At 41.7% G+C, this 21,020-nt stretch overlaps 1 protein-coding gene across 4 annotated transcripts in view; it reads left to right on the top strand.

Moving 5' to 3' along the window:
* The window catches only part of CDH4 (cadherin 4), a 525,850-nt gene that overhangs the window by 420,926 nt on the left and 83,904 nt on the right, over positions 1-21,020 (top strand). For all 4 annotated transcript variants that reach the window (XM_013188900.3, XM_066978558.1, XM_013188903.3 and 1 more), the window contains 2 exons: positions 3,144-3,299; positions 10,530-10,674. In XM_013188900.3, coding sequence (XP_013044354.2) covers positions 3,144-3,299; positions 10,530-10,674 — 301 coding nt within the window. The remainder of the gene's footprint in view (positions 1-3,143; positions 3,300-10,529; positions 10,675-21,020) is intronic.

The raw sequence follows: 21,020 nt of genomic DNA, 5'->3' as shown, positions 1-21,020 counted from the left end.
AGAAACTCTCTCCTGAGCTAGTAAATTCTCCCCGACCAGTAATTTTTTCTCCTGTTCTAGTGAGTTTCTTGGGAATAGAGATTTATTATTATTATTATTATTATTATGGTAAACTGCTCCAGTAATGGTTTCAACAAAAGAAGTAAACCTTACATTGTATTCAGATAATGTTCTTAACTTCTCAACAAGATTTACTAAATTGCACCCTGGGAATTATGCAAATGAAACTTTTGGTCAAAATGTTACAGGATTGCTATAAAAAAAAATCTTTTTTAAAAATCTCATTAAAAGCACTAAAATAACATGTTCCAATATAAAAAGCGTGTGCTTTTGTGCGATGAATATCTCCCTGGTAGTAATACGTACTATGCTTCATTGTCAATGGTCTTTGCAACTTCCTGTGACAAATGCTACTCACGTGTTTTCTCTGAGCACTTCACATCCTTGTGTTCTTAATGGCGATGGAATTAAGCACAGGTAACAAGCAAACCGTTGTAGTACGCTGGCAGTTAACAACAAATAATGAGTCATTGCTGAATATTTGCAACGTATTTACCTATCTTTGTTTTGCTCAATGCAGTATAATCATCTCATGTATTTTTCTTAGCGTAATTGGGTAAGTTGTGTGGGTCTTGTGATATATTTCATCTCCTAGATCTGCAGTGATTTACATACAGACAGCTTAGACCCTATTAATGCTAATAAAGTGCTGCAAGGACATCCTATAGCATGCACTTTATTAAACTGTACATAGCTTTCTTAGAGAGCTTCTGTTTATCTCTCTTTCCTGAAAATAAAATATAGTGCCTTTAGCACTGAATATTTAAATCTAGCCTCCTTTTCCATGTTTCTGTCTCTCTCTATGCATTTCTAATGCTTCTATCACAATGGGATCTGGGTACTATATGCAACAGGAAATAGAGCATAAAAATGTCCATGAAGAACTAACAGACTCTCCCCTTCCATGATTCAGGTTAAAATTACTTCCAGTTTAGTTCTGGGAGGGAGGCTGGTTTGCTGTTCAGTGCTTGTGCTCGAGTCATAGCTGTAGTTGAGCCAGGTTGGAGTTGGAGTTGGGGGTGGAGGCCAGACCTGGGAAGACCATCCTGGCTTCAGGAGGAATGTGCAGATACCTTGGACAGGTCAGGAAACATGCAGATACCTTGATACAGGTGCGTTGATGGAGACATGCACACAACTATGTGTCCCGAGTTACCCTTTTCTGTTCTTTTCTCTTAATTTCTAATGTTGGAACCCCACACGGGCTCAAAGCTGGAGCATGGATGGGGCTTTCTACATTTTCTCTTACCTTGAGCCTAGCTGCAAACACATACATGGTGGGTTAGAGCTTGAACTCCTGACTTGAGCTATTCATTTGCACAGACATTCACATAAATTCAATTTTCAGCCCTGCCTACCTGACAGGGTGAAAGCTGACTTTCTAAAAATGGGGACTATAGACTGCAGTTATTGAACTGAGGAGCCAGTTGCCATCATTAATACCACAGTTGTGCAAGCAAAGCTTAATTTTAATATACTCTTTTTCACCCACGGATTTGTTAATGAAAATTGGATTCTTGCCTGTCTACTTGCGTCTGTATTACAAATACCCATCAGGCACACAAAAACCCATATAAGCTTGTGTGCAACGTAAGGGCACATTCCCAGTGTCCCCAGTATCTCTTTTAAGTTCACGTCCAGTTTTTTCTTGGTACTAACAGCCTAAACAAGCAGTGAATCCTGTAGAGAAAAGACAGATGAAACTGTCTGTATTCCCTGACCTTCAGCTCCAGCAGTGTGGGTGCAGCACGGATCAATCCTGGCTGTGCCTAGCAATAACTGACATTATTAGCTGTTAACGGGAGCAGGCTGCTCAGTGGAGGCAGTGCAAAGAAACCAGCGTACAAGCTTGGTAATGATCTGGACAAAAACATCAGAGGAGATTCTTGGAGATGCTTGTTGGGGGAACTGGTGTGATTCTGCACCGACGCGTTCAGCATCTTGCCAGCCTCCCATGTCGGGAGAGGAGGAAATAACGATAAGTCGTATGTGGGAGGAGTGCAAGAGCAGCCCACGGCCCCGTCCCAACCCTTTGCTCCCGGGGAAGACACCTTTGCTCCCCAGACTGGGGCTGCTTTCAGGGGTGTGGGGGCCTCCTGCAACCTGCTGAGCCCACCTAGCAGCTGCCAGAGCAGAGATGTTAACGTGCCCTCAGCTACAAGATTTCTATTATCCGCCCACAACTTTGTTGTATTCATAGACCTGTTAGGGAAAAAAATACACCACTTTTATGCTGCCAAGACACTTTGTGATGGTGGGGGGGGGGGTGGTAATTTATTTGTACCTTGCACTTTGTTTCAGGAATAGTCATGGTGTTGCAAGAATTTCTTTCAGCATTTGATCAGAAAATTAAATTTGGTTTTAAAGAGATAGTCAGGGTTGCTAGGACAACATATTAACCTCCCTTTTTTATTTTCTTGTCTCTGAATCCAAGGTTCCTGTAATTCATCAAGCTGTATTTGATTTGTCGTGTTTCTCAAGGCATGGGAGGGAAGGAGTTTCAAAAGCAATGTGCCAAATGCATTTTTCCTCAACAAATAGTCAAATGAAATGGTAACGTCCCACCCGGCATTCCCATCCTAGCCTCATCAAGCCAGCAGGGCTGGACAAAGCAGGAGTGAGCAGCTCTGCTCTCCAAATGTCATGGGAGTGGTTGTGTGCACGGTTACAGGGAACAAGAGTGTGATGGGGGAGACAGCAGAGAGCATTTTGGGAAGTGATTAATGGCTATGAGACGCCAGGTATAGCTGAACAATTTGGACACTTTCAGTAGCTTATGGTTTCAATGACAAGTAAATGGCATTTTTTCTGCATATAGATTCTTCTACATCTAAGGCAAAAAGTCAGAATTTCAATGATTCCTAGAGAATCATCATGAATAAAAGAGCAGAAAAATAACTGAAAATATGTGGAATACACTTCTACTGGCTTTTTTCCAAACCTTCGGCGTACAGCTCCCTTGTCAAAATTGACAGCAGTATTACATTTATGCAGCTTTCAGGCTCAGATCTTTAAAGTTGTTTAAACATCCATATGGCTTTTGTCCAAAACTTATTGATTGCTGTCTTTGTTGTTTCATCTAGATTCGTTCCGATAAGGACAAAGAGATCCATATCAGGTACAGCATCACTGGAGTGGGAGCCGACCAGCCGCCGATGGAAGTCTTCAGCATTGACCCTGTGTCTGGCAGGATGTATGTGACTCGCCCGATGGACAGAGAAGAAAGAGCTTCCTACCATGTAAGCGCGAGATGCCAAGAGAAAAAATGCATCTTGGGTTTTACCTAGATTCACAGAATTGCTGGGTTCGGGGAGTCTCATCTTGTTTAGGAACACACAGCTTTGAGAATATTGGGATCTGCGTGCAAAAGCAGAGCCCAGTTACCAGTTTGGACTGGCTCTCTGCATTAGCAAAGCTCTGAGGAGCTGATTGCAGAGGTGCACAAGGTTAACTAACACCACAAGTCTCAGTGCCATCTGTGCTGGAGCAATTGTGTATGTGTGTGGAGATGTTAGCTTTGTTTCTGCTTCCCTTCAGCGTAACCTGCCCTTGCTTTATCAGCCGCATCAATGCAAAGCAGCATTAAACCAATCTCCTTCTCCTTTTCTGAAATAAGGTTACAGTCATTTGTATAAAGTGGTGAAACTTCATGCAGCTTATTAAATCCCTGCAAATTTGTCTGTGGAGCGAACCCCCCAAAACCATGAGAAACCAACCGCTACATTAGCGTGTCTTGGGAAACTACCAATTTAGGAATCATTACTGCAGTTAAACATGCAATAATTGGCATAGTCATTTTTCATTTTAAATCACTAGGAGATGTTCAGGAAGTATGATGGGGGTGTGTCAGATAGGTTTTTAAATATGCAGATAGGCTAATATTGAATATGAGGGAATTAATTAAGATTAATTACACTCAAAAGTGCTGCCTTACACTACCCTAGTTGATAAAATGCACTACCTGCAGAATACTTAGAGTGCAATTGGTCATTATGTATTGATATAAATCATAGCCCATATATTGCATGGCATAATTGCACAGCGCATCCAGTCTCACAAATTGCTTTAAAAGCAGTGTTGCACCTTGCATGATAGCCCCGCAAAATTTCAAGCACTTCCTGCTTCTACGCCTTAGTTGTTTCCCAGAGTGGTTGTGAAAGGTTGTTTCATGGATTGCTTTGTATCAGCATTAGCCACATCTATTGGCATCGTAATAGCCGTTCCCAGGGATGCTGTAATGTCAGTGAAACGGTACGGGTCACTTCCAGTGACACCATATTCCTAACTGCTCCGTCGGAGATGCACATTCTGTCAGCTTTATCAGGTATCCAGTTAACCATGTTGACACAGCTTCTGGACTGGGGTGGAAGGATAAAGAAAATAGATTACCTCTTTAGTTGGGTGGAAAAAGAGATTTCCCCTGGGTAAAAGAGAATCTGAAGGAAAATTATTTTATCCTCTGTGAACAAGAACAATTATTTTGGTTTTTTGCGCCTGTGAAAATATGAAGAGAGATTGTTATGAAAAAGAAATATTTGAGATACTCTGTGTGTCATCTTATCATTGTTGATATTGTTTCGGCAGTGCCAGGTTATTATAACAGTGTAGTCGATAATACAATGCACAAGTTAACACTTTTGATGGAGCCGCTATGATGTCTAGTAATGGACATTCTCAGTCAAAAAAAAATAAGATGAAAAAGATTTTGTCCCCTGTAATAACAAATCATGCAATGCCTTAATAACAAAGTTAATCTGCTGGTTACGGGAAATTCAGTAGACTGAATTCTCACCTTAGCAAAGGCAACTGGTAAGTCTGCCTCGTGCACGCTGCAGGATTCCCAGCCTTTTTTGTTCCTTACAAAAACCTTGAACTGGCAATTCCAGGCACAAGAAAGCATATTCACACTCTGAAGGTTACAGGAATTTATAGTTTATGGAGAGTGAATAGCTGATAAATACATTGTGAGACCTTATAGACAAGAATAGTGAGTGATAGAAAATCTTTGTTAGCAAAGCAGTAGAAGGTGATGGAGATCATTTTAGTCATGGCTGTAAACAACCTTTAGATCCTTTAGCCTCAGGAGCAATTGATTGATGATTTACTGAATCATCAATTGTTCATTTAATAATCCTTTACAAAGCATGTATAAATACACCATCTCCAAAGCAATGACCCAAGCACTAGTGAAGAAACTTACAGTAGGAGTGGATGATCCTTGAAGCTGGAAAAAATAAGCCAGCCTCCAGAAAGAAGATACAGTCCCAAGTCTTGGCTGTTGCAAGTTTCAGAGAAGTTGGTTAATAAATGTCACTTCAAATAGCCAAGCCCTTAACTGAAAGGCAGACAGACTTGAAGCTAGGCTCATACAGATAAAACAGCGACTTAGGTGTAGGCTTGGATCCCGACTGTAAAGCTTGGCCATCTCTAAGTTGGTTTGACATCTGCTGTGGAGATTTTGTTAGCTTGGTTAGTAGCTCTGGACCTAACCCTCGAGTGGTGAAGGCTGGCAGCAGAGCTCCGGGCACTGCCCCTGGTCTGCAGCAGCGCAGGGGCTGGCGGCTCAGGCTGCAGATGGGGGTATTTATACAACCTCAGGTTTTTTTGCAGTCCTAAACAGAATGAAGCCTGTTCAGCATCTCTGTCACTGCTGAGTGTTGTCCTCATTGCTTTCATTCCCAGGTAATCTAGAATCTAATTATAAAAATAATAATAATAATTTGCAAGTGTTTGTGAGGCTACATATGAAGAGTTCTGTTTCATTAACTCCTACATTCTCAACACATATTTTCTTATGCATAATTATCTGCATTGCTTCAGGACTACCATTTTAAAAATACGAGTGTTTTAACTCTCCCCACATTTAGCAAGCCATTTGTCTGATGAAACCTAACCTTTTCCCTAGGGAGAAATGGATGTTTTCTAATTAGTTCAGTTCTCTAGCAGAACTTCCCCATACGTTTTCATGAACTTTTAGGGAGGATCATTCTGAGTTTGATGTATGCAGAGACATATATTCCTCTGGGACTTGCTTTGTCTGCCCAGGTGCAGCGTGCGCTAGCAGCCCTGCATTAACTTCACCAGCACAATTGGCAGGGGCAGAGATCGCGAGTTCAGCCGCATTTTGGCCTCATCTGTTTTCTCGTCTGCACTAGAAACCAGAGTGCAAACTCTCCGGGGACCTTGCAGACATCCCAGATGCAGTGTCAGCTGCAAATATGATCAGGAAAAAATGAGAAGGGCTTTGCAGCCACTTAACCAGCACCACGTTGTGCTGCAGAAGCGCGTGTTGTGCCGAGCGGTTTGCTGGGAGCTGCGTGTGCAGGAACACAGCCTCGGGGCGCGCTCCCAGCACAAGCGCCAGCTCACCCCGTCTCGCTGCGGCAGGCACGGCTTGTTATTGCTTCTCCTGCTCTAGTCAGCCCTTCATGTTTATTGCATGCCAAGTAAGTTTCGGCAGGTAGTAATATTTAATATGCATGAGCTCTCTTGGCCTTATTTAGCTGAGTTCCCAAAGCCCTGTTTGTACTGGTGACTGAATTAGTGACTCCGAATGTCTTTTCTGATCCACACACGGGTTTCATATCAAGCTGCATTTAGGCCTGGCAAGTGCTAGGGATAGCAAACTGGCAGGTTAGTTTTCCAAAGATGTTTTGCAAGCTTTGTTTTTAAAAGCCATCAACATCAACGTGTCATTAAGCAGTCATTGCTTATGGTACCCAAGTAATGTACATTATGGGGGAGCTCTAAAGCAAGTCCTAATCCAATCCCAGACACATGTATGCCTTCAGCATCAGACTAATGAAATATTGTCTCAGAAATGGCTGGAGCAGGACAGGTTAGTTATAGTCTGAGAAAGTTATTTCCAGTGCAAGGAGACAAAAAAGATCTCTCAAAATTCAGGGATACAAGAGCTAATTCCAGTATTTTTAACCAAGTTCTAGTGAGTAATGCCAGCCATTTGTGTCACAATGTCCTAATTTGCACTTTTAATCACAATTAAGAGCACACAAATTAGGCATGACATTGTATGCTTATTGCTTAGAGTCCCTGTCACTGATTGATAATATATATTTGTATTAGTAGTATTAGTGCATAAGTAATATTCATATTTAGCACAATTCACTGTGTTGACTTTGACTAACTACCTTCAGATACCACCAGCCTCCAGTGTAATCAATAATCATGATACTGAATCATTTGTATGCCAACAGCTACATTTACGTGGGAAACTGTCAGTAGAAAAACCTCAGAGACCTGTGGTAGCTGCTGCTGAATATGATAGCAACAATTGTCATACCTTTAAACAATGTTTGTTAAAGAATATTGAGCCTGCTCTTTGGCTGGTGTACAGCGTACACCGACTAAGGATTAGTTGGCTATACCTGTATTAATTTTTAAGAATCCTCTGCATGGTGTTTCACTTATTATTTATTCCTTCTCTACTCCTGTCATGTTCTTCCTCTTAGGGACAGTGTAAATATTTCAAGCTAACTTTATAAGTGTTTCTTAGCTGTATCTCCAGCTACCCATCGGCTTCCCTGTGAACACTTGTGCACACCTGTGTGTGGTGTGTGTCCTCTGGTCCAGGCTGTGCTCACTGGCTTTTTCAGAGCTGTTTTTTCCAGCTCCAAGTAATGTCTGTGTCTGACTGAGCAGAGCCATCACCTTTTGTGCCTTACCCACTGTCACAAACTATGGAGAAGCACTCGCGTGCACCTGCTTTTCATGCCTCCCGTCCTACCTCCAAAGCACCGACTTGGGTACAGGTAGGAGCAGACTGCAGCCTGCTCTGCTGAGCACCCTGTTAGGCTCGTGCCTTGCACAAATGAGCCCTATCTTAGCATCTAAAGAATGACTCCAAAAAGAAGAACGTTGTCCGGATTGAGGATGCAAGATGAATACAGAGAGCAGGGCCTGAGGACAGGGGAGATGAATTAAGGAAGGGGAATGTAGTATCTGATCTGCCTTGGAGGTACAGCTTGTTTCTCAGTGGGCAGATTGCTGAGTTGGAGTCCATCTCCCTTTGCTCCCTCCTCTGGGAGGGGTCTCTAATTAGGAATGGTCTCTAATGAGGAAGACCTCCTGCTGAGCACAGCTTATATTCCACTCTCTGGCTCAAGCACCACATTTCCCTCTGCTGCAGTTGGCACTGACCGCAGAAGAGTAACGTGTGAAATGATACTGAGACATTACCACAAAGATTTGTTAAAGAATATTCATAGAGAAAATTCACGCAAGCAAGCACAAGAGGGAAAAAAAAAAAAAAAAAGGAGGAAAAGTTCATTGAAATGAGGCAAAAAAGGAGCAGGAAGAAGGCGCAGGGTCTGCTGCACTGGGGTGGGGAGCGAGATGAGTGCCATGCTCCTGGCTGCCCAAATGCCATGAATTAGGACACTGGTGCCCAGGTCACCACTCACCATCCTGCCTCCCATAGCACAGCCAGGTGCTGGTGCTGGCTCAGTGCAGGTGGGGGAGATTCCTGCAGCCTTGCTCGCTGAAATTTTTCTTTCCTTGAGCGCAGGCAGTAAGTACCCTGTTCGTGGCAACGTGTGCTAAGTGTAATAAGCAGATAGATGTGCATTGCTGAGAAATTCCTTACTCCTGGAGGTTTCAAACAAAAGCTGTCAAATGTAATTAAAAATTTGCAGGGGGAGAGTCAGATCTTAGGGGAAAGATATCAGCCTTGCTCTCTGCTTTATCTCTGAATGGAGCCATTTCCGCTCCTGGAAATACAGCAAGAGGCAGCCCAGTGCTGCCTCAGTTTGAAGATAATAACTTTAATTTTAGCTCCGAATTACTTTTTTTCAAAGGCAATCTGACCTCTGACTTGTAAAGTTATTGAATTGCTACATCTGACATGATGAAGGATAGCTCAACAGGTGGGAGTCAAAGCAGTTTATATTCCGGCAAGAAATGCAGATATTAAGAGCATTACAAATCAAGAAATACAAATGGTACATCCTGTATTGAAAATGAAGCCAGACTTCTTCAGCCTTTAAAGAAAAAGTGCTTCTTAACTTCCTTTAAAAAATGTTCTTCGTTCAGCCTGTTTCACGTGGCAGTTTGTTCTCTTTGCTTGATTAAATGTTAATCCAGCCCATCATAACAGCGTGCAGTTCCTTTTGTTAAGCTCTGGACTTCTGAATGCCATACATGAAGGAGAAAGTTGAATCAATCACGGGCACGGGGAAGTGGAAGCCGGGAACCAGTGCTAATACAATTAGCACATTTATTCATCATGCATCAGAGGAGCTGGAGACCTCCGTGGCACAGGAGCTCCCACGCCAGCAGCATCCCGATGGCCCGGGCTGGTGCTGGCAGGGACCAGCGCCCTCACTGCTCAGCAGCCACAGGCTGCTGGCTATCGCCACGCTCACAGGGCTTGGAGCACGCAGGTGTTTAAGGTCCCCTGTCCCTGCCCGCTATCCAAGCGAAGAGGGGCGACTAACAACATCTGCAGCACCCCTGCCAAGGCAGATGTCCCTCCGCTGCCCACCCAAAGCCAGGGCCACAGAGCTCTTTCTTCGCTTGTCTTCTTTTTCGTGAAGCCGGCAGCGACGTTCAGTGCTCACACCATTTAGAGTAGCCATCTGTTCCCTTGAATGAGGAAGCTATCCATTTTTTTCACCTGATTACCGATTGTTCCAGTCTAATGTTGATTGCTTTGTTTTATTAATTACTCATTTTGACATGCTGTAGCTGTCCCTTTTGTTCAGAAAACAGATGCTCTTGTTTTCCAGCATTATTACTGATGGTTATTGCTAATAAGATAAAGCTGCAGTTCCACTTTAGCTGGGGACTTAACACTGTGGCTCTGGTTACTGTAATGCTTCATCGTTGATACTTTAGTTAAGCCGGAGAAAATATTTCATTCTTAGTGCCACAGGGGCTCCCGTCATTTAAGGGAAAGGGACTGGTTTTATATCTTTCGGTGCATAAAGTGATGGGGTTAGTTGCTGTTGCTGAGACTAGAGACTGTGATTAAACAAAGAATAAACAATACTAATGCCATTCTGAAATCTCTTCGTTTATTAATCCCCGTTATTGTGGATATGAAAGGCTGCAGGTCCCCATAAGAAACCTCTCAAGTCAATCTCATTTCCTCACTGTGTTTGGAACTAAACAAAATTTGCTCTTCAGTTTGTCAGACAAGGTTCACCATGTCTTAAAATTAAAACAGAGTGATCTATTAGCAGTGAAGGGATAGCATCACTGCACCAGACTTAACGTGTTTCCACTGACAATATTTTAAAATATTATTTCAATATTATGTTAAGCCTTGAAAAACTGTAGAGTGTAAAGTTCAGATGGAAACCACGTCAGTGCTTTCTGCTGGAATTAGATACCCTCTTAGTTCAATTTTGAGAAAGTACTTATGAAGTGAAGTCAATTCTTACGAAGCATGGTTTCTCATTCTGCAACAAATCCAATTGCTGATATTATGCTTTCATTGTGCTTATTCCCAGCTCCGGGCTCATGCAGTGGATATGAATGGAAACAAAGTGGAGAATCCTATTGACCTTTACATCTATGTGATTGATATGAATGACAACAGACCGGAGTTTATAAACCAAGTCTATAATGGATCTGTTGATGAAGGCTCTAAACCAGGTATGGTTGAAAAAAGTCTTAAAGTTATCACAAGCTTTCAAACATTAATCTGACTTGGTGGCTTTGCCTGCTCTTGAAGTAGAGGGAACACAAAAGAGAGGTTTTCTGTTGCTTGCTCCTTTGTTGAAGACTGATGGAGATGAGAATGATTTAGCTGGTATCTCTTTCTCCTGATGCAGAGAAAGTGCAAACTTGGGTTAGAGGGAACCTGGATCCTGGTAGCCCCTTTCTAGATGTGGACTTTGCGAAAGCATCAGTTGTGTAGAGTAATGGTTGGTATTGCCTCTCCCATATGCTTGTTGCAGGTGCATATTCTAACTACAAAGAACAGAAAGCAAACCCAGCTGTGACCATTCACTGACCCTGTGCCCAAAATGCTGAATATCTGACTCCTTGGTATTTAATTTAGTCATTTACAAACTCTGTATCTGACACCCAGAGCCTTCAGTACAGTCTGCGTCCCAGGGTGTAAAGGAATTACTGTCTTATTTGGGCGTGATGCAGACCTATTGAAGTGGGAATGTTCCCACTGAAATTGCTGGGTCATCCTCCATTCCTATGGATTTTTCTTACAGAGGGTAAAATGTAGAAAAAATCTGAGGCAGATTTTCAGAAAAATTATGAGTGAAGCGTTAGTGAGGATGTAAGCTATACACAGAATGCGAGTGATGATTTTTACATGAATATGTTTATATCTTTGGAAAAACACAGTTGTAAGGGACTTTAATGTCTTCTTTTCAACTGTATTGTTGATTTGTTATTTAAGTGCAGCAGAGCTGAACAGTTACCAATATGGCAACCAGGGTGGTTTTAGCTTGTTGCTGAACATAACTGCTCTGAATGCATTCATTACTTAAGCTGAAATTTTATTTTGAAAACTGTCACCGGTACTTCAGTACATCTCCTGAAATCCGCGTGAGATTTTTCCAAGATAAACTGATCCTCAGCAGAGGGATTAGATGCCACGTGACTTTGTTTTGTGGCAGCAAACATCTGTCATGGCTTCTCCACTGCCTGAGGTGTCATTGAAAAGTCTCCAGTGGCCACTATTTTTAACAAGGTGAATTGCAGCCGTGATTGATTGTCTTTCAGCATTGTGAGGAATAGGCTGTTGTGGTGACACGTACTGGGGACAGCGTGTGGCATTATTTTTGAGGAAAGAATATATGTACAGCTTCCTTCCTGATATGCTTTGGGTGGTGACATGCCAGGCTTCAAAGTGCTGCTCCAAATCGTGTCTGCAGAGGTGATGTGGGAAGTCTCTGAGCTGCTCGTTCAGATGGCAGCGTCCAGGAGGACTTTTCCTTCTTTCACTTGAAGGCCACTTTGCAGCGTACCAAGGTTGGAAGATTAATACATTTCCATAGCAAATCAAATTTCTTACATCTTATTCTAGGACAAATCAATATTCAAAGTGTTCCCAGATGTTTTAACTAGCTCTGCTCATTTGTGTGAAAGAAGCAGTAAATTGCATCCTCTTGTTTGAAATCCAGATAAGCCTTTGAGCTATTAAATCAGAATAGGATACCTTTGCCTACAAAATGGTTGTGCCTCTGCTTCCAGCAGTGATTTTTGGTATTCTGTATCCTAGGCTGGTGTGTCTGCCTTTAAGGCAGGTAGGTAGAAAGCAATCTGGTTTTATTCAAAAGCAATTACATTTGTCTTTGATGTATTTGTTTTTTTCTCCCCTTTCCTGTTTAATCGGTATTCTTTTAAAGGTTTATATTAGTATTGAATTTCTGTTCCTTGCTTTTGTAGAACCACCTGGGAATTTGGGAATCTGAGGCTTTCATTCCATGTACTTGGCAATAAACATGATGTTATGTCTTTGAGAGAAATGATAGAGAGGTTATATACTTACTGTGAAAGTCTGCGCACTCCTCATTTACCTCAAAGTTACGTATCCCTGTTCTGCGTAGACGCAAATCTAGACGGTGTATTTAGCTAAGCATAGATCTTGCAGAGATTCAGAAGCTTCTTTATAGTTCAAGATGATTCAGAGTATTGTAATAACCAAGGAGTCTTTGCAAAAGGAAAAATAGGCAGCCAGAATTCAACATTATTTGCGGCAATGGTCAACAAATGAAAGACATTGTATAATCTTAGAGGTGGCAGCAAAATGTGTTCAATATTGATTCAAAATTAAGTTACATATGCACCTATAAATATATATGCATACGTGTGCATATCCATGTAGGAAGTAGAGATTTGCTTCAAGCAAACTAAAAAATCTTATTATGTGATACAGGAGTTCAGCATTCATTTTCTACTATTCATTGGCATTGAAGTATGCCTGAGGACTGAAAATGCTTCCCTGGACATCCTGTGCAATTGTTATTTCTCACATCTTCCATATGCCCCTTTATAATGGCTGTGACTGAAAGTGCAGTATTCCTCGATTAGCATAGTATCTGCAAAGTTCTTCATGATTTTGTACACCTTTTTTGAGAAAAGTAACTGGAGTGTTAGTATCCCAGATAAATGCTGGCTCTGAGGGCAGCTAGTATGAGCAGCCAATGTCTGTTTGAAGTCAGTAGGAATTTTGCCCAGATTTTAAAAAAAGGAGAAGGGACATATGGAGCTCGAACTCTACCCATGGAAATTTCCCAGAGCAAGACCATCAAAAATATGCTGTTGAGCAGGGCGTAGTGACCTTGAGCTGTAAAGAAAGCCCCTGCAAGGCTGATTTGCAGGATCAATAGAGCCCATTGCATTCAAAGGGAATAAGAAAGGCTCTGCTGTGCTGTCAGCACTCACCCTGAAGTACAGGGCAAAGCAAAGGCATCTGTTGCAGGGGCTCCACGCAGGACGGTACCTCCAGAGGATGCTCAGCCGGGTCCCCTCATAGAAGCTGGGATGCAGCAAGCTGGAGGAGGGTGCCCTGCCAAGGTGGTCCTGCAGGATAGCTGGATGTCATGCCTGACCATTGCAGGGGTGGGAGGGTGGCCAAATAAGATGTGACCTACTGCATTGAATAAGGCAAAAGGAGATAACCAGGAAAATGGGAATGCAGGCAGGATTGTGTACTCCAGCCTCCGGTGTGCTGTGGTACTGCTGGGCACGTTACCTCCCATGGCAGCTTTGCTTCAGGCATACAAATAACCTTCAAAGGGGACTGTCCAAGAGCTGGAAGAGTTGGCAGCAGTGTGAAGAGACGTACTGGAGATGGTCACTGGGGTTTAAGTGACCCGGCTTCCCAGACCGCAGGGCACTCAGACGCCTGAGCTTCCAGGAGCGCGCTCTCTGCGGTGTGCAAGTCACCTTGAAGCAACCCTTGACAGGAATAGAAGAGAAATCATCGAGTACTATTAATTATAATAGGTTGTTGGTGCTGGTTAAAGATTATAATAATTGAAATAGTGTTTTGCACCAGAGCGTAGTGTTCTTGAAATCAGGAATACATGAAGTTTTCCATAGCGTGAACACGTGTACATCCACGTGTACGTGGCCCATGTACATCCTTAAATGTGTGCTGGCTCTTACACTGACACTCTCTGGAAAACATTTTAATGCATTTCTAGTTTATCTAGCCTAAGGTCACGCAGCTGGACAATTTAAATGTGTACATGCAGGCTCTTCCAAAAATGCAGAACAGGAATAGCGATGCAGGATTCTCTTTTCCTCAGGACCATATTTCTTCCTTTGTCTCTTTCCCCCACAAGTTGTTTTGATTTAACAAGCCACTGTTTGAAAGTGTATCTTAAAAGGCCTTGTTTTACTCATATTGAATAATGTTCTGCCTCTTTGAACTTTGCCTCTATATGAAGAACACAGACAAGTTTTAAAAATGCAGCTGCAAGCTAGAGCTGAAATTCCCCTGGTCCCTCTGGCAGCCTTAATCAGCAAAGTTCTCCTGGAGCTGCCCAAGTTGCCTTTCAAGCGCTGATAAAGCAGGACGGGTTGCACAGCTCTGTGGCTCAGGATTCTGTTGCCCTTTCAAAGCCTGTGGCTCTGCACAGGTTTGGGGTGTTTTTTTCCCCCTCTGTACAACCCCAATTACTGCCTGCCAGGAGCCCCACCACTGTGCTGGCACAGCTGGGCTTGCGGCATCCCAGGGGCATCCCAGGGGAGGGGAGTGCTGCTTCAAATGAAATTCTACAGTTTCAAAAAATAAAAATAAAAATCAGGCTGTATAAGATAAAATGAAAATGCTTAACTGTAAAAGGAAAAAAGGAATTTAATCACAAAACAAAATGTGATGGAGAAAAATTACTTGGTCGCTGCAGAAGCTCGGTTTTGATGTAACCGATGCAAAAAGTACCTTGCAGTGGGATGGGGATGTCTTACTTAACTGAAGCGTTCAGTTCTGAAAAGGTCAATGTGAAATGCTCTGCGGTGACTCAAGTGCTTTGCTCAGGGTTGTATCTATTTTGTTTTAACAGAAAGATTGTCAAAAATTAACACATCTCTCCAAAACAATTTGTTCCTGTCAGACTGGCCTTTTCCGTTCTCATTCATCCTTTCCAGTTCACTAACCCTCTGGATGCATCTTGGTCCCTTTCAAGTCAATAAAGCAAAAGTCCAAGTGGCTTCTTTTAAACTCGGGTTTCGGCTAGCTCGCTCTTTCTTGCGGTGTTGTTAATTCCAGGATGGTTTATCCTGGTCACCCTCCCTACAAGTGGTGTGAAAGATTGCTAAGTACAGACAGCCCTCCAAAATAAAGGAAAATCAGTATTTCTCACATGAAAAATGCTGTAACTCAAAATTTCCCCGTCTGCTCCTGATTTCATGGAACTCTGATAGAATAATTGTTGATAGCATGCCACGTGAAAAATGAAATATCTGGGAGCCAAATCTATATGTGGCAAATTGAGTTAAAGAAATCTCATAAAAATAAGCAGTATATTAAAAAAACAAGGATTTAAAAAGCCAATTATTCTATTAGTGTCCCAGTTTGTTTATTTTATATCTATGCTAGCAGAGATTCCCTTAGAGATTAACACCATGGACTAACGCACAGATGGGGCCAGAAACTTGAAAGTCATCTGAATATTAAGAATTTAAATCTTTAGCCTCAGTGATTTGAGCAGAAAGCCAATTATGAGGCTGAATTAGTTTTCAAATTAAACTGCAATTTAAGGCATGTGAAATTAATCTTTTAAGGCCTATAGTTGCATGTGTATATATATGTATTCATGTGAACAATCTGGATTCTGTGTTTCGAGCTCCTTCCTCTTTTCCATCCTGGTAGTACAATTAGTGACGAGGTGTTTGGTGCCCTGCAGGTTGTTCTTACAGTGGAAAAACAGAGCGGGTGTTACTGACTGGAACAGGAGAAAAGGAAAGTGGCAGTGCCCGAAATCTGGAATCACCAAAGAGAAGCAGCTTCATTTTTGAAAATGAATGGGGCACTGGGTGCAAACCCCTTTCTCCCATTATGAATCATTGCAAAATACAGTTCTGCTGCTCATAATTAAAATGTTTAATATTCTTTTACCAGCATGGAGGTAAATTTGGTACTCTTCATTAAGGAAAACTCTGGCTGACCAGAGCACCCACAGAGGTTTGTAGACCTCAGCTAGCTCAGGCTGCTCGCGATAGGCATTGCACAGGGGAGTCTGGGGCCTGTGCCGGGTGCATTTTCCTGCTGATAGCACTGAAAGCCAGAAATAATGCAAATTCGATGCGTTTCAGAGAAACCGAGTAAAGATAAAATCTTCACGTGCCAGAATAAGCTTCAAAAATTTTTTCCAGTCTTCCCAGAGCTCTTCACAGCTCGGGTGCATTACTTCTAGGCCCATGAGAAGCCTGAACATGCGCCCCAATGCAGCGCTATCGTGTTCTTCTTGGTAGATGCTAGTCTGGTCCTTGCACTTCATGTGCTGTCAAAAATGCCTTTGTCCAGCCCGACTCTATTCTCTCACACATGACACACAGACTTGGGATACACAATATTCTTTTTAAGTTCTTTTGCTCAGACAAGCACAATTTTAAGAAATTGTTTTTCTGCACACATATCATAGTGCTTTCCCTTTTATTTCGAGGTGAGTGGTTATGAAATCCGTGCTCTTCTTAATTTCCTTTTCAGAAGCATCTAGTCCCAATGGCAAGGAAGTGAATTACAGGACTGTAAGTGAGAAAAAAAAAAATGCAAATCCCGACTGGTGTTTTTTTTCCTCCAGAAAAAAAATGGCCAGGTTGATATAAAGAAAAACAATGTGGAAATCATGTTCTGAGACCATTCTTGAAGTGAGTTATGACTCTGCAGTAGTCCTCTCTCCACTACATTTTAACCAGCAGTTACAAACAATCTAGTAATATATATGTACTATATATATTTATATTTACATCTATTATTACATTATATTACATGTATTGCTACAAAACAACTGTTCTAAAGATGCACTTAATACAAGAGAAAAGGAACAAAAAATTGTAGATGATAAGGAATTACATGGGTGATGCTATTTAGCCCACCTGTAATAATACCAAAATGTAGTTCCAGTGTTTTAGGTGTTCAGGTGTTTGCATGTGTAGGTGTACACAGACATGTACACGACTGCCTTTTTTGCCTTTCGCACAATGAACACAAGTCTAGCCTCCACCAGCCAGCGAACATTTACCACAGCTGTGGTCCGATGGCTGAATCCACAAAATCAGTGAACTTTTGTTCTTTTCTTCCTCATCTCCTATTGCTACCACATTTTAAAAGACAACGCATGTAGTGTTCTGGATGGGTTTGGAAGGAGACGGAGCTGATCTCGCTGTTTTCCCAGAGACCTCCTGCGATGCCGCCAGCGTCTCACCGTGACGCAGGGAGGGGAGGCAGCAGCGCTCCAGCAGCGCGTCCTCTGCCTCCTGCTCTCACGCTGAGCCAAGCCGAGCGCTGCTTACTGTAAATCCCAAATACTTGATTGCACTAGCAGTCTACAGATGTCCATCAAGATTTCCTGCTGTGCACTGGAAACGCTGAGAAACTGTTGCGAATCTGCATGGCTCTTACTCTCAGTCAAAATTCAAGGGTTGGATTCTAGCCTTGTGTTAAGCCCCAGGTTTTGCTCAGCCTGGTCACATATGCCTGGTTTCGCTGGTCGCATGTGCCTTCAGCTACGCACAAAACCCAGCCGTACTTCTAAGCACAGTTTGGTGGTGGTGTTCAGGATATCTCATCCTAAGTCATGGTTTCTCCATCTTTTGAATTCGCCTATGGGAATGGAGAGGTCTCATCTGCAGGAACTCAGCCGAGCCGAGGCTCATCGATTTATGCAATCAGAACTGTTTGCTCGGAGGCTCAGTGTGCTTTTGCCCATCTTGAAGTTTTGCTTCTGTTATTTCTCTGTGGTGCTGGAGGTCTCAGCAGGCTGCAGACTGCTGTACAGGTGTTATTTTCAAATCTGGCCCTGCCCACATGTGCATAGTATTTGGTGCATCGCTTCATTTCCTCTCCTGAGATACTTGTTTTATTTTTAATGATAAGAAGGCATTATTTCAGTTCCGGGTGACAGCAGCTGCTTCATCTTGCTCAGTCATCTCTCCAGACCCACTTGCTCTCTTTATTCTCATTAGGCTGACTCTTGCATTGTTTGAGGCTGAGGATCTGATGTCTCCACTAATTAGGAAGTGGCATCCTTTATGAATTAGGTTAGCTGCTTGAAAGGTCAAAATTTGCCAGTGATTACAAAAATAATGGGGAAAGAGAATGACAGCAGCTATCAGTTATGACTGAAGGAATATCATTTAGAAGGAAAGTGCTGTTTCTATTTAGTTTTCTATCCAGAGCGTGTGGGATGCAGTTTAATTTAAGTATATTTGCAATTTATTACATCTGCAGTAGAGTTTCAGGCACTTGTCATCTTGATGTCTTGCACACGTTCCTATTTACTTATACGACTCCACTGAACACCTTTGGTGAGTCTGCTCCTTGTTTTTCCCTTGAAATCTTTAACAATGAATATGTGAAAGTGCTTCAAATCACCCATTGAATAGATTTTTTTTTCACTTGAGGATGCAGGTTTATTTGCTGAGCCATTTTAGTCTTTGATGCTACAGCAGTTCTCCAAATAGTGCTCTAACATCCATACCTAGTGCTCTAACATCCATACCTACTGCAAGGTAAATTCTGCCATGAGCAGCTCTGTGCTGTACCACTTAGACTGCTACTGCTACCCGAGTTAGGGCAAGTAAAATTATCTTCGGGACCGCTCTGCACATCACAACCTGCATGCCTGGAACCAGTCTCTGGCCTCCATTCACTTGGAATGGAAGAATCTTGTTAGTTTTAAATATCAGTTAAAAAGACAAATACCACAAGCACACTTCTTCATGCTCATTAGAAAGAAAATAGCATTGTTTGTAGAAAAATAGTATTTAAGTAATTATGGGTATAGTTGTACTTTGAGGACTTGTTCAGGATCCCATTGTACTTATCGTAATCTGATTTTGACACTTTGCTTTTATAGCGTGCTGTCTTTCTGTTCCTGAAACCCTGCTGCAATGCATGAAATCACTTAATGGGCAAAGTGTTCCTGTTGTGAGTAGGGCTGTGAGATCTTGTCCTCTGTGGGGAAGAAAGCCAATATCAGGAAACTCTTCTGCACTGAAAATTTTATTTTTAGGAAGTGTTGTAAATTTTACACTACTTTTCAGTATTTAATCTTCCCCTCAACAATTATTGTCTTCTCTCTATCCAGCATCGGATGCAGAGTATTCACTAAGTGAGCTTCTCGACTTGGAAAAAAAAATTAGGAGGAAGGGGAGGTTTCCATTAGTACAAAGCCATTATTAACTTGGGTTAATGAAGATCTAATGTAATATGGCCATCACCACATGTCTGCACATAATGATTCAATCCTTTTCTATGGGGGAATGATTAAATTAAGTATCTTGTAGGTCAGAATTAGACTGAGAAGGTTAACCAACCTTTAATGATTCTGCAACCATTTACCAGCCATTAAAAAACATAAATTGTAAGATAAAGCTCAATAGAGAATCAGCGTTATCAGTAAAAAAAAATAAAAAAAAATTAAGTTTTAGCTTTTTTGTTTATATCACAGGAGTAGACAGAGAGGATTGTGTATTTTTATAGTAATATGTGGTATAAAGGGCAAAGTGAAAGGTTTTTTTGCCTTTTTTTATTTGTATTCCTGATAAGTGCCCATTAGTTCTTTCTTTTTACATGCATTAAATCTAACTAATGGATATCAAACCAGCTTAGAAAAATGGTAATTATAAAGCAGTTGTAACAAAGACTTTGGGAGCACAACTGTGCTGAGATATTGTTTGTATGCCTTAAAATCATGACAGCCCAGTCTTTCCAGAGAAATGCAGTTGCATAGATGGGAGAGTGGAGATTGCAGACAATATGATGGGAATCAGCAGTCTTTGGCATGCTTTGGGAGCATCTGAGCTAGAAAGAATCACCCTGATTCTCAGATTCCAGAGCAATTTTCAGGAGACATTTGTTTATGACTGTATGTTTATCTGCTCGTATATATACAGGGAAGCTATCTTCCTTGTTTTGCTCCTTTTTTACTTTACAAACATACACAGATCGAATGAGATATAGTGAACATCAAATCTTTTTGCAGTCTTTTACAAACAGATGCAATTAATTTTAAAATCAATAAAACTGAATATACAGGTAAAAAATGATCTCCCTTTGCTTCTGTCTCCCCAGTTTCTGTAACGTATTATTCTACCCATCCTGCAGAATGCTTGATTAATCTAATGGGAATATTTTCCATTAGGGGTGCTTTCAAGCATCTTTCTTTTTTCTTGTCTATTGTCAGATTGAAACAAAAATATCTCATTTGACAAAATAATATCTCAGAGATGGCAGTCTCTGGGAAATAAAAGGAAATGCATTGTGAAGTTCAGTTTCTTGGGGTCTTGCCTTTTACTGATAGACTTCCTTCATCGTGCCATACATTAATTTTAACTCAGGTGATATATGAACTTGGCACATTAGTTAATGAAAAGCTAATGCACAGTAATCTTGTCATCACTAGCTGTGCATGATAATTCAATCTGCTTCTTAGAAGAGCTGTTCAACATGCAACAAATGTGATTTAATATTGACATGATGTACTAGGTTAGGTATTTCATTTAACATACCATGTGCCTGATTTGATGAGAAATGTTTTTCTTTCAACAGGTTATCTACCTGAGTTAGCAGGCCAGGTGTGTAGGTTAATACAGTTATATCAAACAGCATCTGGACTGGGTGTTCATTATTTGATACACAGCACAGACTTGGGCAAAATTCAGAGTTTTGGCACTTCATGCATTCATTTTATGTTGTCAGCATGCTTGTAAGCAAGTCCTTCAGAGCAGAAAATAAAGCTAATGCTTCTTTCACACACCAAAAGCATGAAGACCCTCTTGTTGTGTTTGTACACCTCTCTTTT

Source organism: Anser cygnoides, chromosome 16, assembly GCF_040182565.1.
Source record: "Anser cygnoides isolate HZ-2024a breed goose chromosome 16, Taihu_goose_T2T_genome, whole genome shotgun sequence".
Classification (NCBI taxonomy): Eukaryota; Metazoa; Chordata; class Aves; order Anseriformes; family Anatidae; genus Anser; species Anser cygnoides.
Note: the sequence above shows the minus strand (reverse complement) of the source record. Positions and strands in the feature narration are given on the sequence as shown.